At 28.1% G+C, this 17,554-nt stretch overlaps 1 protein-coding gene across 2 annotated transcripts in view; it reads left to right on the top strand.

Annotated features, from left to right (window-relative positions):
• Positions 1-17,554, top strand: part of LOC145313163 (pseudouridylate synthase RPUSD2-like) — an 85,239-nt gene that overhangs the window by 25,894 nt on the left and 41,791 nt on the right. The window contains exon 2 of one of the 2 annotated variants that reach the window (XM_080152439.1): positions 12,548-12,670. The exons of the other annotated variant lie outside the window; for it this stretch is intronic. Coding sequence (XP_080008565.1) covers positions 12,548-12,670 — 123 coding nt within the window. The remainder of the gene's footprint in view (positions 1-12,547; positions 12,671-17,554) is intronic. 2 annotated transcript variants of the gene reach the window in all.

Raw genomic sequence — 17,554 nt, forward strand, 5'->3', positions numbered from 1 at the left:
ATTTTCTTTAATTTTTTTTAAAACATAATAAATTACAGAAAAATAATAATAATTAATAAGATAAAATTTTTTTTATTTTATTTTACATATATAGAATAGGTTATGATTAAGATGCAAAAAGCCGCGGACGGTTTAGATAAATAGCAGACAAATTATTTTAGTAGGGGGGAAGTAATATTTTACAATGAAATTGGGGTGAGTATTCATCCTCTTATCCTTTTTCCTTATGTAGGAAAACTAGAAAAAAAAACATTTTAGTAGCGCAGCTACTCTATAGTAATTGTAAGTTACCTAACCATATGTTCGATAACTTAACAATTACATTAAATTCCTCATAAAAATAGTCAATAATTTGATTTTTAGTACTTTGAAAATGTTCTTACATGTTAACAATAATAGCTATTTGTTGTATCGTATTATAGACAGCGTTCCGTAGATATTAAAATGTAAACTAGCTATAATACGATACAGTAAATTTATAATATAATAATATACAACTCCCTTTTCCCCACTTTTCATTTCCTTTCCCCCTCTCATTATTGGTGAGCAATTACATCCGAAAAAAACTTTCAATTCTGCTTTACAAACTTACAAACCCTACTTCCAATTACCTCATACGGACGAGGCTGCGGTCCATGTAACTCTAGCGTCAAATCCAACAACCTAGGATAAGTAAAGACAGCCTTTTCTCACCTTTTCTGTCCAAATACACAGGGTATTAAGCCAGGACAAGGTAACACCCAAATACGTAAAGGCAATGTAAGCGGAAATAACAATATGCGAAGTTGATGCCACATATTCTCTTCATTTTGTAATTAATTATTTTTCCTTCTGCTACGTCATGTTTGTCACTTTCTCATGCAGAAATGGATATGAAATCATGTAATAAAAATATTTTGTTTTGCATGATTTAAAAAGGTTTGCCTACATAACCTGACTTAGTTGTAGTTTTTAGAAAATTTTTTCCAAAGTAAACTATGAATATAATATACCTATGTATTTTTATGTACGTGATATAGATACGGATTTCAAATTTAAAAAATAAGTAAATATAAAAAAATATCTTTGTCTATTCCCTTGAATTCCTGAAAATTGCTTTCTATATATTACTTGAAGTCTAACATGATAACTCCTCCTTTAACTGTATGACCCCCACCCTAGAGGCTTCTACACAGGGGGGGGGGGGGGAATATCTACTCCACCCATAATGTGACCCACCACACCCTTTATAACTCCGCCCATTATCCAATTCATCCCAAATTAGATTTAGATAGTTCGTTCAATAAACAATTACAATATCTTTTATATTCATTTGCATTATAAAAAAGAGTATTAGCTGACATACTAATGACTTAAAATGTCGATGATATTTTTCATTTTAGCTCAATGACTAAAAATCCTTTTTTCCAAGTAATTATATTCTTATGATAGAAATAAATTCTATTGCTATGTTGATTAAATAACATCACAAAAGTTAAAAAGCCGGTTCCATAAATTTAGGTCTTAATATTTTAAATGCTTATATCGGCAAATAAGCTTTATAAAAGTATCTTATATCTGATATTAAAGGAAATAAATATCCGCTACATATTTACGTGTCTCGTCCTCATGTCGTATATATACATCAAGAAATGTCTAATACATACTTTCTCCTAAGGGAGTAAGAGGACATTGGGCTGTTTATTATACTAGTCCCCAAAGTTTTATAAAAAAAGTTTTAGTTATAAGTTGGCATAAGAACTTTGGGGTCTGTTATTGAATTTTGATTGATTCTCTCATTAAATTCAAACATTACAACCACAAATTGTAATCTACAGAAGGGGTAATTTTGAGAACCATCGTTTGGGCTGTACAACAATGTATCAGTCATTGTCTTATCCCTTTAGATCCCTGTTTGTTCATACAAGTATTGCCCCCCCCCCTTCCCCCATGTATTTATCGGAATACATCGCCCCTCCCTTTATCTGATTGTCATTCAGGCATTACTGCCCCATGCTCGCATCCCATAATATTAATATGATATAATTAATTAATTAATAATAAATGCCCAAATATATCATTTTTTGACATTTAAACTAACCTTAATTGAGCTATGGTTTTCACCAACATTAATTTTTACAAAAAATACTACAAAACTCTTTATTTAATTTATGTTTCTTTATTTAATTTCGATACCTTATTCCCTTTCGCATGTGCCACATTTTCAAGTCATCAGAACCGCATTTTATCAAAACAGAACAACCTTTCTAGTATGGCTGCTGGATTAGAAGAGGTTTTCAGCCTTACTGCAAAATCATGTATAGCATGGTATTACAGACAATTTTTCACGAATATTAAAATAAAAATCATAGAAATTCAGTTTTGGCTAACAAACTGGTACTAACTAATCTTATTATTTTTCATTTCAATATCTGCAGAAAGCTGTCTATTTTGCGATACGGAAGCGATTGCACATCAACTCATTTACATTCCTCCCAATGTTCTTCATTTACAGTATGCTGGACTTTAGTTAACTTAGATAACAGCAAAAAATAATCTACAGAAATAGCAGTTATTGTAACAATATGAGAACGTAGAAATAGCTATATTGTAAATATATACATAGTAGATATATGTTTCTTGTCGTAATGCTTAATTATATGTCAAACTACATTATCATTTTATTAAAAGTCATATTATTCGACATAAAACATTAATTCAATCAAAACCCTTTAATGTATAAAAAACTTACAAAATAGCTAAAAACTTGTTGTAATTTATAAACACATATTTAACAAGGGTGGAGGTCTTATTATAATGCTTTTGAGATCATACAACTATAGCAAAAGACTTTCTTCTGTCTCTCTTTAGATACAGTGATAGGTAAATCTATAAATTAATTTATAAGAAAAGAATACAAAAAAGTCATAGAAAGATGGGGAAATGGGCTGATTATCACAAAAGTCCCCAAAGTTTAAAATAACGTTTTCTTATTCTTTGGCTTAACAACTTTGAGGACTTTGATTAATTTTGATTGGCTGGTTTATTAACATGAGTGTTCATACGTTTCAACCACTAATTATAATTTATTATATTTATATATTCTTTAAAAATATTTGTTAAAATATAGAAGGCAGAATAATTTTCTCCTCCTTTAATTCAATTACCATAATTTATGAAATGACATAATTTTTTTGTTTATTTATCTATCCCCATGCTTATAGCATTTGACATATTTTGATTTAATTTTAATGAATCAAAATTCTTTAAAGTCCCCTGGGTTGTGTTTAAACTTGCATTATTATTCTAAAAACAAGAAGTGCTTGTTTTAGCCAAACAATCTGTGTTTTGAGTTTAATGCTAACCTATATATTTCAGATTAGATCTGAATTCAATTTGTCATGCAATGAAATTTGCATTTTCTGTAATCTTTTCATCCATGTTTGCAAAAAATACTTGGAGCGAAGCTGCTCATTTTTGCGGTTGTTTATTCTTGTTAAAGCTTCTTTATTCCAGTAGCAAAGCCAATCCAATACTAAGGCTCGCAGTATTTCCTTGTTTATATGTGGTTTTCTGGTTATTAATTGCATAAAACTCTGCTTTTCTGTATAACACTTCATTTAATTTTTCAGCTTTTTAAATTGCTGCGCTATTTCAGACCTTCCTTTTTTTGATAAATCAAAGAAAAGGAACAACAATTTTAAAAGCTTGTAATATATTGTCTTTTTTACTATTTTTAAATAAAAACCCAAACAATGCAAGATAAAAAGAGATATAAAAAGTGAAGGGCAGGATTAATTAATAAAAAGAAGGAGGAAATAATGAAATACCAGGATTAGACTGGCCCCCAATCAAAAAGGGTCCCCAAAACATCTGTCATAATAAAACTTTTGATGATATTGCTAATAAATAACTGAATATGACAGTCCAACAGTTGCCTAGGTATTCTCTTATTGTTTTTCATAAAACTAATTTTTGTCACTTTCCTTCCCCCCAGTCTCTTAATCCCCATTTTATGACCCATAAGTCAGGGATTTAAAGGGATAAGACAATTGATGTACATCCCAATAATTGACAAAAATACCCCTTCTGTTCAGTTAATGGTTGAAATGTTTGAACGCGTAACTTAATAAATCAACTAATCGAAATTCTATAAATGTCCCCAATGTTGTTGAGCCAACAAATAATAAAACGTTGTAATAAAACTTTGGGGATTTGTGTAATAAACAACCCAATGTCCCCTCTCTCCCTGCATCTAAGTTATATTTTAATATATCTTCTTATAGTTCTTATAGATTAGTAAGAAAGTCGCTAAATAACAATTCCCTAAAATTTTAATTTATTTCACCGTTCTCTCCCCCCCCCCCCTTTTTTTACAGTTATGCTTGTAATCAAAGAGAAAATGGGGAAAGAAAGAGAGAAGAGGAGAAAGGGAGGTATGAGACAACGGAGCAAATAAAAACGGCCCAACATTTTTAAATTTCTAAAACATTTTAATATTTTCAATTTTGATTATATTTGTATAATCAAACGCATTTTTATTGACTTAATTATATAACACATTTGTCTAAAATAATTTGATTTTATCATTTTAGCAGATACAATTTCAAAATTTCGGGTGTACATGTCTCTCGAAGAATTCCCTTTTTTGTCATTTTAAATTACCTAAACGCATTGTTTAAGCACAGCCGGAGAGGGAATAGAATTCTTAAAAACTGATTTTATACTAAAACAAATAAATAGGTAATTGGTTAAGCTTACACCAAAGTTTTAAGCTTAAAAAAGACATAATTATACATCTCGTATTAAAAAGGTTTTCATAGCATCAAAGTTGTTGTCTTTTAAAAATTGTTTGTCATATAACTTGTCCGAAATTAAAACACAAAATACAAAACAATATATAAAGCATTTAACCCCCTCTTGTAACTGTTGTTCAAGCTTTTTATACAGCTAGGGACAGGTGGACAAGTTTTTGTGCTTACTTGTAATTTTAAAGGATGTTTTGGGATTATACAAAATGTTTTGAGTTTCTTAAAGGCAATGCTAGGCAGCCACCAAATCAATTTTGAAAATTCCATTTTTTTTTAAACTTGCAGGCGAAAATGTCATATCGACCACTAAAAAGTCACCTGACAGCAGCCATAGCTGAGCTGCTAATTTTTCTCATGCCGAGCCTTGCAATAAAGCCCATCTAAACTCTGCATCTTTGCAATCAAAAAACACTAACGCAAATACGACATCCTATTACTAAGAAAATTTCCTGAGAATTAGCATTAATTGCAAAATTCTTTAATGTTATGCATGAGATATTATTTTGGGGAAAAGCAAAGAAAAAAAATGCTGAGCTTTGCTATTTCATCATTTTAATAGAGCTGCAAATATTTACACTTATACTTTTAGGTTGGGTAAAGAAAGGATAAACGAATAAATTATTTAAATTAAAACATAGTTCTTGAAGAAAAAGTTGATTAATTTTCTAAGCTTTTTTACCTTTAAAAAATTGGGTTATAACATAAAATTGTAAAGAAACAGACTGAGATATATCTAGTCTCTACATAATTAATTTACTGTGAAGATATAGGATAAATTAGGTAAGGCAAAACTAAAATATTGCAATACAGGATTTAGATTTTTTTTGCAAAAGATTGATTTAGTATCTTAAACAATGTAATTAATAAAATTTCAAAACAGGGTAAATTATTGAAGGAAAAATAGGACTTTGAAAGTATAATTTTACCAAAAGTCTATAAATAACAATTAAACATGAAAAACACCAATATTTTTGTGTTAATTTGCATTAAATGCAGAAAAATAATAGGCAAGTAGAAGTCTGAAATGAAGAGGAAATAATAACCTAACATTAAAAAATATTTTATTGTAAACCTTAGATTTTAATATTTTTTTCTGTCATTTGAAATAAAAATAGATCTAAGTTAATATTGCTTTCCTATTCATTATTGTCATAGAAATCATCTTGCAAAGTTTAAAACGATCGCAAGAATTTTAAAATACTTCAATAAATGATAAAAGCTATTAGTTTTTATACCCAAAATCTTTACATAAACTTTGCTTTTAGTAAATGAATGTTTTAAGTTTACTCTAGTTCGGGTTGAAAAATTTAAAAACTCAAAACTAATACTCTAATAACTTAGGTTTTTACACTTGTGACTTGATCAATAAAGGGTACATGACTTATTCTACTAAATCTTTATGCAATTTTTTTGTTGGAGTACTTTTAAACTTTTTTATGCCCTGTTTACATGGAATCACCATTTGCACAAAAATAAAGCTGTAATTTTGTATGAGATTTTAGTATAGAATTCAGGGATTTGAAGGGATTAGACAATGACCGATAGATTGATGTACAAAATTGATACACAAAATTACTTCTTCTGTAGATTTGAATTAGTGGTTGAAACGTTTGGACACATTACTTTATGAACCAACCAATCAAATTCGACCAATAGCCAACTAATAAGAAAAAGTTATTTGGGGACTAGTGAAATAAACAAGCCCACTGTTCCCCCTCTCTCTCTTTTTGATAAATTAGAATTATGTACGAGACATAATATATAGCAGAATTATGAATTTGTAACAAACAGACAGACAGACATGCAGACTAAATGTAGGACAGACAGACAAAATTATGATAAGTTTTACAATTTATTTGTCAACTTTTATCTAAAATGAAAACTTTTCTTCCTTCCAACATTTCCAGCCGAAATTAGGCATTTTATTTTATCCCAGAGAGTACACAAAATTTATTTATACAACTTTAGATTTTTAAAATTAAATTGGATTCATTTTAAGAGGCTTTTCAAAAGCAGGACGGACAAAAAGATTAATAAAAACAGAAAACAGTAAAAAAGCAGTTTGATTTACAATTTAGATTTGGTTTGATTTCCTTTCAATTGTGAATTAAGCATATTTTCAAAACAATTTATTTCTGATTTCAACTTTTTGTCCCCAAATTTAAAGTGAACCTTTTAACGGTTTAGAGTGATAAAACTTATAAGAGTGAGAGAAATAGAAATTAAAGTTCTTTGTACTATCCCAAAGGAGCTCCGGGTTCTTTAGAATTTTGAAAATTTGTAGAATTAATGTATATTCATTGTATTACTACATAAAACCATTATCAACAATTATTACAATAATATATAATATGGTTCTTTTGTTGATATTAACAGTTCACCTTATTAGAATACAAGCTTTTAATGAATTAAAAGCTTTGAAAATCGTAATGGATCAATTTATCTTAATTCTACCTATCTCCTAAAGAATCCAGGCAAAGTCTAGGCTAGGCATTGCGACACTAAAAGGCCAGAAATAGAAGGAACAATGGGCTGTTTATTCAATTAGTCTCCTAAGTTTTATAATAACGTTTTCTTAATCGTCGGCTTAACAACTCTAAGGACTTAGATGAATTTTGATTGGTTGTTTCATTAAGTTGAGTGTTCAAACGTTTTACCCACTAATTTTACGCGGTAGAAGATCTTATTCCCTTTGATCCCTGTTAAAATGCGCTATACCCACGAGGAAAAAGGGTTTGTTGGGAACGGGGAAAGAAGGGAGAAGAAAGGTGATTTTATAATACAGTAAATAATTTTTAGTTGGTAAGCTCTTCTCTTTAGAAAACATTTTTCATAATGTAATGTTTTATTGGATTGACAAATTACTTTTAAAAATCACATTCTGTGGTTGGCTTCGCTACTATGGATTTAACTGTCCATGTTTTTTTTTGATTTTGCTTACATTTGTTGGACACTATATGAAATATTTGAAAATATTTGAAACCTTACAGCAATGCCTATAAATCCAAATCAAAGAATTTTCACAAATACCAACCTTTCCAAATTTTACCTTATTGATTCTAACCCTATTTCAATATAAAACTATTTCAAAGCTATGAAAAAAGATACAATAATAATCATTTGAAATGAATAATGAAACTACATACTGTTAAAATATTTTTTTTTCGCAAAAAGTAAATACGCAAAAAAATCATACGTAGCCTAAAAATTTGCAAAGAAGAAAAGCGCAAAAATGTCAAAAAATGACAGTTATAATATTTGCCATTACACTATGTATCAATTAAAATTTTTGTAATTTTTTTATTTTTTGTAGCGAAACTTCTTTATACTTAGTCTGTCGGTACGATGATTGGTCAAAGTATAATACATAATATGTTATTTTTTTTATTAGTAGGACTTAAAAATGCTAACTTTGAAAATAAACTGTTCCTGAATATACATAAATGTCCCCCAATCTTTTTTGAAGTCCCCATTTTAGAAAGCCTTTACAATTGTTCTAAAAGTGTAATTTTCTTGAAGGGGTGGGGGAGAAAGGTGTATCTATTCCTATATCAAGTTACCTAACAAAGCTGTTTTACATTAGAGCGTTAATAAAAACAATACCTACATGTTTATGTTAATATACATATATGTTTGTGTATGTATGTCTTTATGTCTGTACGGCACGTGGCAAAACAACTGCAAAGATTGGACCATTTTTTGGGGACATCCGGAAACTCTGTAGGAAATACTATTGTTTCTTTTTAGCTATTTTCTTGTTTTTTCCTCCTTTATTCTCAACAATAATTTATCAATACTGAAAGTGAAATATATATTCTTTTTGTAAATGTATATTTATGTTAAAATAAATATCATAAAACATAAAGTTTATTCAATTGTTTTCTAGATTCAGAATTTTGACATATAAATAAAAACTATATTGCCTTGAATTTTTTTAGATAAATTATTATTGGCTTTACGGACATGGTATAACATTTTTTTTCAAGCAATTATTTTGAATATTGTTAAAGACATAACAAAATTTTCATTTCTCAATTTTTTCGCATTGCAAATGATCTTTTAATTTTTTTAGCATTAACAACAAAAATGCATGCATTTTCTATAACTTTTTTTATACATTATCTGTTTGTTTGGGGGGGAAAATAATTCATCTCAGGTGTTACATCCTTATCCTTGTAAAAAAAACTCTACAATGCAAAGAATAAATGAGAGGGGAAATTAAAGGGAATTTAAGATAATAGAAGGAATGTCAATGAGGGGATGGGGGGGGGGGTGTAGATTACAACAGGAAATGTCCCCCTGGTGAATTGTTATTACATGCTAAGAAGATGATACACTTAGTCACAACATTAGAATTATTATTCATAGACTACTCTCATTCATATTTTTAATAAAACTATATTATTTATTTGAGAATTGTACTACTTATCAATTTCTTTGTTAATAACATTTACATAAAAAAATATCCTAAGAGACTAATTGTAGGCAAACTTATCTTTTCTCCTGGGAATACTTAAGTCGTACTTAAAAATTAATTTTATTTCTAGCTGATTTTGAACATAATCGTCCACGTTTCTAACTCAATTACGAGACAAATGTTCGTATTTTATTGCTATCTAAATACAGGAGAAAAGTATAAAAACATATTGTGTTACAAAGACTTAACTATGTTTAGGCCCCCTGGGAATTGTTATTCTATTAATCATTACAGAGGATACATACTTTCAAAGTATTCATAAAAAAAAAATTATTATTATTTTCTGTAATGAAATTGAGCACTTTTCATTAAAATTTCAATTTTCCAATTTTTGGTAAATTTTTTTTTCATATTATGAAGTAAAGATTTATAATTAAATATAGTTTACTACACTTTTGTAGGGTTTAATTGTCCTTGTTTTAAATTTAAGCAAAAATGTAGCTTTGTGAATTGAAATACATGAATGTAAAAGCTTTGAATTGCGCCTCTGAAGCTGTTAAAATTGTTCTAACAACAAACAAACATAATAAATATGTTTACCTACAAAACTATTTATTTTAATTTTGCATAAATAAGACATTAAATTTAGAGATTTAAATTTGAATTGTTAATTTTATGATATTTTTATGATTTCTATTGACCCCTGAATGACCTCGGAAAGTTTTGCGCTGCACGCGATTTTTGGCCGGTCAAACTCAAATTCGTTGCTACCCATCTCTTTTCCTTTCTTTCTTTCTATCTCTATATTCTTTCTTTTTCCTCTCTCTCTATTTCTCTATCTATCTTTGAATCCTATCTTTTTTTTATCTATCTAGCATATTTAACGGCGTTAAATTTAATTGATTTTAAAGCAAGAAAGCATTACAATTTCGCCATGACTTATATGACTATATTTCATTCCAGGCAAAAATGTTAAAAATTGGAACACAATTTAACCGTTTAAATTGGAAGAATTTTACTTAATTTATAAAGATTTAAAACATGAAAAGTTATAAAAACGTTTTCTCTTTCAAAAAGTGTCTTGAGACACATTTAAATTACGTTTTGTAAGAACAAACGTTTTTAATAAAAAAGAAAGTAAATCTCATGTTTAGAGTTTTTATTTTTTTTATATTAAAGAACAGATTATACTGTATCCGAAAATAGATGTTAAGTAAGATCTTATAAACGCTAAAATGATTGTTACAGGGACGCCCAAGCTATTTATTTTGAGTAGGTTAATATGAGGAGTTTCAAAGGTCTAAGTGAGTTAATGTATTTAAAAAAAATTTTGATGGAGGTTAGATTAGAGATTTCAAAGTTTTAGGAAGGTAAACACCCCTTTACCCCCCACCTTGGAAGTGTATGGCAGGCTATGTTCTTCCTAAAAAAAGAACATCTTAGAAAAAAATTAACCTCCCCCCTTAACCCCTTTAAAGTTGGTAGATTTTCTGTTTGTTTTTCTAAATACAAATCCCCCACATTGGATGGTTTCAGATGAAAATTGTTGGAGACATTTTAAAAGCTGCAAATGATTGTATTGTACGCTTTGTTTTTAAATATATATTCACTAAAACATTTATTTAAATTTTTCCTACTTTTTTATCGAGCAATTCGAGTGGTTTAGACTTAAGTACAGTGTTTAACTACTGAAATTAAGGAAAATGTTTAAGATTAAGTTAAACCTAAAACCTTTATGTTAAAATTTAAAAGAAAATGTAAATTTTTATTAAGAAAGCAAGATAATTTCTGAATTAAAATTTACGCATGTCTTAGTTTAATTTCATTTAAAATGTGTTAAAAAGTTTTTAGCTTTAAAATATTCTTGTAATTATATTCAATGATTCATTTTTATGTCAATGACATCACAAAAACATCATCCTACAAAAAAAACATAAAAAAATGATAAATGGTAAATGCCAGATATGATTGGGATTTTTATTTATCACCATATTGTCAACACATAAAAAGATAAACCATTTTGCAAAAATATAAATAGGTTTTATCCTTCCCCAATAATATTGTGAGCAATGAAGCTACTCTATAACTATTAAAGTAAGTTAATTTATCTATGAAATTGGGGTTCTCTGTATAAAATGAAATTTTCGTATTTGCTATTAAAGACCATATACGTCCAAGGGAGGGGGGGTAAAGGGGTGATCACCCCCCCAAATTAATTTGGGGGTGACGTAGGCAACCCCAAAATTTTGGATTTTCAAGTTTTACCCCCCCCCCCCCCCCAAAAAAAAAATAAAGTTTTTATTTTTAAAATTTTACCCCCCCCTAAGTAAAAAAGCTTGGACGCCCCTGTTTGAGACCTAGTTAAATTCTATTTTATCCTTGTATTGTGTCATCCTTGCTTAGAATATGAACCAAAATGTACTGTATATACAATATTTATTTATAAATATGTTCTTTATATTGTTTTATATTCGAGATTTATTTAATTTGAAACTGTACATATTTATTATTAGTATTTAGTTATTTTTAATTTATTTTCTTTATTTATCGTTTAGTTATTTTTTCTATTTTTGTATCTTTTATTTGAAAATAAAAGACAAAATTATCATTGAAAATGTTTAAGCTATGTATTAGGTGAAATATAGTCATGTTATTTTGTAAAAAAAGAAAAAAAATTTCTCGGAAATGCTTAAATTTGGTGTATTTTTGTCAAAACTATAAATAAAAGCTTTTAAAAATGCTTAAAATTTAAATTTATATTTATTCGTATTAGATAGATAAATAGACTTTTATCTATGTGTATAAAATTGACAATTATACACCATTTTTATATCTTATTATTTATTTAAACTGTTTATTGTTAAAGAGTTTTTAAATGATTATCGTTTTGTGAATATATACATAAAATAGTTGCTATCAATCTCTATCTATCTTTATCTATCTTTTTAGTTATTTTTTTATTTTCATTTTTACACTGTAAAATTTATTTCCCGAATTTTAAGCTTTTAAAATCTTGATATTGAAGTTTGTCCTCCCTTCAAATAGACTGAGAAAAAATAGTTTAAGTAAAAGAGCACGAAAAAAATACTCTTCTAAAAGTAATTTTATGCTACTAAGGGGGAATTACAACCTCTACCCCCATTATAAATTTACGGGGAAGGCCCTCTCCCCAAAAAATATAACTTTTTAGTCAGTTAGAAGGAAAAATAAACTTTAATATCAAGAATTACTGGAAAAGTTTAAATGCAGAAATATTTTTTTTACAGTGTATTATTTATATCATTATTATATATAAATTTCTTACTTATTATTATTTTTGGCTGACTTTGCTGTATTCCAGGACAGTACGGGCAGTACATCAGGACTCACCACACTATCCACTCTCAACTCTATTCCACTGCAAACAAAACTTGCAGAAAAACGGAAGATTATCGAAGATATTGCTCACAACGAGGTTAAAAAAGTAAGTGCTACTCTCCTCTCTCTCGATATCACGCGCGCCATCGCTCTCTAGCTCTAGCCTCGCTGCTGGCTGCTGCTGTGTTTAAGTGTTGTTCTTGTTGATCCAATGGCGTTTTTAACCAAGAAAAAAAGTTTAATGTTAGTGGAAAGGGGATATAAAAAAGTCCACTTAAGAATAATTATAAAAATTAGAGAAAAACTACTTCAATAAAGTTGTTCTAAAATGGACTTTTTTAGTGGGAAAACTGTATTAAATGTCGTTAGTGGTTTGAAAAAAAAGGTGCATGTAGATGTATTTAACAGGAAAAAAAATACAAAAATATCACTTGAGAATTCAGTTAAATCATATTTTGAACATTGAAATCTATAGTAGATAGAAAATTTTCTAAATTATTTACTTCATTTTTCTGTTTTCTCAATTGTTATTTTTCCTTATCAAGTGACAGATATGGAGAAAGATAATTTAAAAACAATATTATTTGTGAAAATAGTATCTCATGAAAAAATGACCTTCCAAAACTGGTAATTTATCAAACTGTTGAAGTTTTTAACATCAGTAAATACAATGAATTGCTGTTAAAATGACTGTAAAATGTTAATCTAAAAGCTATATTGTTAAATATTTTTGTTCCAAAATGAAAAGCTAAAATATGACTAGCCGAAATTAAGAGACAAAACATGCCTCTGAAGATGACAAATATTAACAAGACAAAATATTTAGGAAACATCTGATTTTCAAAAATGAAAATCACTCTTAGAAAAAAAACATTTGAATTTATGACAAAACATCCAGTAGAATTAAGTAAGATTATACCAAACAAAAGCATTTTAAAAGCCCCTAAAAATCGACAGAATTTGTTTAAAACTAGACATAGAAGACATTTACTAAATTCCAACCCCGATCAATTTCAAATAATTTCAAATAACAGTCTGTACACGGTCAAATTTAAATTCAAATGCCTAAAATTCTAGACAAAAAAAGCTATTTGCAAAATAAAGAGTTTATCAAGGGTATTTATTTCTACTGCTTAAATAACCTTTACGCATTTGTTATGGAAAATTTTAAATCTGTCCACCTTTGTAGAAAACTTTTTTTTGTGGAAACCCATCAATAATTGTTTCCATGATTTTAGCTATTTGAGTAAAATGATACTTTAGTGTCTTAAAAAATAGTCTAGGGTATTTAAAGTTACTCAACACCCAAGAAAATAAATGATAGTCACCTAAAATACAAATATTTTAAGTACATTGCCATAAAGTTTTATTTTTAAACTGAGCATTTTGAATGTTTTTCATAAATTACAATCTGTTCGATTAGGTAAACCTATAATCCTATGTATCAATAAAACTATTTCATTAATAGTTATTTATTGTATCGTATTTTAGGCAGCTTTCCGCGAATATTAAAATGAAAATTATAAGAATTAAACCTGTTTCGAAGCCATACTGGAAATCATTACTTAAACCAAAACTTAAAGCTTCTTTCAAAATGTTCAGCAAGTCATGAAAATATTTATTAAAGCATTTTATCAACATAATATTTATCCTATTTCTTATGTAATAAATGAAGCTGACACATGAACACAAAAACTGTCCATTTCCTTGTGAAATATACCAACTAACAGATTTGATTAATGAATGTTTTTGCTGGATGTTTGTAGCGGAGGATGAAAGCAATATGGCCTTAATTCCTGAACCTAATATTGTTGTGTGCTAATATTTTTCAAAGTACAAGTTTTTTTTCAAACAATTTTGACAATAAATGTTCTCAGTTCTTGTACTTTTTATACTGAAATATTTTCTTCATTACAAAATTTAAGAATAGTTTCATTTTCAGTATGGCTTCGAAACCGATTAATATCAAAACCGGTTCCCAGCGATACTAAAAAACAATGTATAACATCGCATTAAAGACAATTTTCAACAGTTATTAGAATAAAATCATAAATGAAATAAATTAATACCAGTTTTGTAGGAATGGGTCTTTGGCCCCTCGGGGCTGATATAACTGGTTTTAATCTTATAATCTTAATATCAGCGGGAAGCTGTCTAAAATACGATGCGATAAGACACTATTAAAGTATTTAATTGAAATAGAATGAATCCATTGAAGAGCAAAAACAATTAAAATATTAAGGGAGTAGATATCAAATTATATAAATGGAAAGTTAAAAATGTTTATAAGATATAATTAATCAGAGATAAGGCACCTCAACAAAATATTTGTCCTAATAAACAAATATAAAACATCATATTATATAGCCTTTTCTGAAAAAAAGAAAACTTTTTAAATAAAATTGTATCTTTTCCATCTAACAGCAAATTGAATTTAAGCCTACTAAACCATAACCTAAAGGCTTCGAAATTTTAGAAATTTTTATATAAAAAATGTTAAATCAGAAACTAAAAAACATATTTATTTTCAAATGTAATATCTGTCTATTATTGATTATAAAGTTAGAAGTGGTTGTGTGTGTCAAAATAACTTAAATCGCTAGGGAATTAGTTACAACCCCCCAAAACCTCAATGTTTATCAATTTAGTCCCCAAATGTCCCCAATAGGGGACTTTCATCAACCAAAGCAAATCCATCACATTGTTGTTCAGTATAATAAGATGGGGGAGGTTAGGTGGCCCACTGGAATAAAAAAGGGAAATTCCAATTCCTTGCAATGCAATGCCATAATTGAGATAGATGAGAAATTTCCAGCGGTTCCACTATCCTGGGACAGGGACATGTTACAAGAAAAAAAAATATTTTCTTAACCACTTTTTTATCCACTAGTAATATTACTTGCTGTAAATGGTATAAATGAAGATTAATGTTTTTTTTTGACTGGCTATTAATTTTTTTCAGATACTATACCAGTTCCCTATTCTGATTCCATAAGGAATTTATTTTTTCTAGGTTTCTCATTCTAACTCATTTCTCCCACAATTTTTTTCTGGGATTGGAAATACATTTTGTAAATTTTTTAGGGTTAAAGAAAGGTGAAATTTTATTTGTTTGGAGGATATTTTTTTCATTTTTGAAGAAGAGAAAAATATTTCCTTTTTACACTACAAATGAAAAGTTAATGGTATTTATATTGAGAAGGAACTTAATCTAGTATTTTTCAGTATAAAAAAACAAATAATACACAGTTAAAATAAAATTTTAATGCTTATTTGTACAATAATAAACAGATTTTTTAGCAATGATGTGTCTACTACATATTTAAAATATTAAGTATTCCAAACCCTAAACGTATCGTATTTCGAGAAAAATCAAAAGGGAATTTAGAGACATGATAATATTGAAATTGGGGAATATTAATTAACGTCGCCAAGAATTCTATTTCAAGAATATGATATATATTCCCCTCTCCGTTCGTTCACAAATAGCTCCCTATTTATATTTTTCTAAATATTCAAATTTCTTAATATTTATTTACGAAGTGCTTCGTAAATAAATACTAGATTTTGAAAAATAATAAATTTTTACGTTGTATATTTCTATTTCTGAAATAAATCACGCAATCTTAAATGAAGTATGTTCGTTAAACAATTCCGAAATAAAATTTACTAAATATATTAGACTTTTAGGTTCTTTCTATGAAATTAATGTGATGACATAATTTCCTTACTCCAAAAAGTCTACCTGTTAAGAATACGACATTTTAGACGTCTTACTTTTTTCATTGCTTTTTTTACAGGGTAAAATAAAAATTCTTCCTAATATTAAAAAAGTATAATTTTGCATTACGTAAAAAAAGTATATAACGATAATGAAATATATTAAAGTTAACTTATAATAGTTTGTAATTGTATTTGTAACAATATATTTATAGATTCCCTGTTATTTGATATCATCCGTTTCCGGTGTATGCTTGATTGTATAGATTGATGATAATATCTGATAATATCATTTCATATCTTTTAAGTTTTAAAAACATTCTTTCGCAAGGAAGGGAAATTGAAATTTTTTTAAAAAGGGTCAACTAAATAACATGAGATCTTCATAGTCATACAATAATAATAATACAATAATTTTCTATAATTAGGGTCAGTTTGTCCTTCCGTAAAAAAACGAATAGCTTTTTTGGTAATTTAGGCATTTAATTCCTTATATATAGGAAAATTTAAATAAATAAAGGGATTATTCTTTGTATTTTTTTTTTTGGGGGGGGGCAGGGGTTATAAACGTGTCATATATATAAACCTTTGACTTTCTTCCCCCTCCAGGCATTTAATTCCTTATATATATATATATATGGAAAATTTTTATAAAGGAAAATTTAAATAAATAAAGGGATTATTCTTTGTATTTTTTTTTTTGGGGGGGGGGCAGGGGTTATAAACGTGTCATATATATAAACCTTTGACTTTCTTCCCCCTCCAGTGGAAAATTTTTAACAAGCACATGGGATGTGTGAAATATTTTTAACAAGGATGACAATATCCATTAAAGCAAAACATTAACATAAATGCATAAGTATAATCAAAATTATAAGTAAGTATTCTGTCTATAAATTATATAAAATACTAACATATTAATGATGAACAGACTGACGTCTATAACCAACACAAATTATAGAAAAGCTTCGCTAATTCCTATTTTCCATAAGTTTTGTTTTGTTATTTCTTGGGTGGGGGGGGGGGGGAGGGGAGGGGTCAATATCAAGTGTTGGGATGTGTGAAAAATTTTTAACAAGGATGACAATATCCATTAAAGCAAAACATTAACATAAATGCATAAGTATAATCAAAATTATAAGTAAGTATTCTGTCTATAAATTATATAAATACTAACATATTAATGATGAACAGACTGACGTCTATAACCAACACAAATTATAGAAAAGCTTCGCTAATTCCTAGTATTTTGAATTTTCCATATGTTTTG

Source organism: Acartia tonsa, chromosome 1 (assembly GCF_053477335.1).
Source record: "Acartia tonsa isolate MP-2025a chromosome 1, ASM5347733v1, whole genome shotgun sequence".
NCBI classification, from domain to species: Eukaryota; Metazoa; Arthropoda; class Copepoda; order Calanoida; family Acartiidae; genus Acartia; species Acartia tonsa.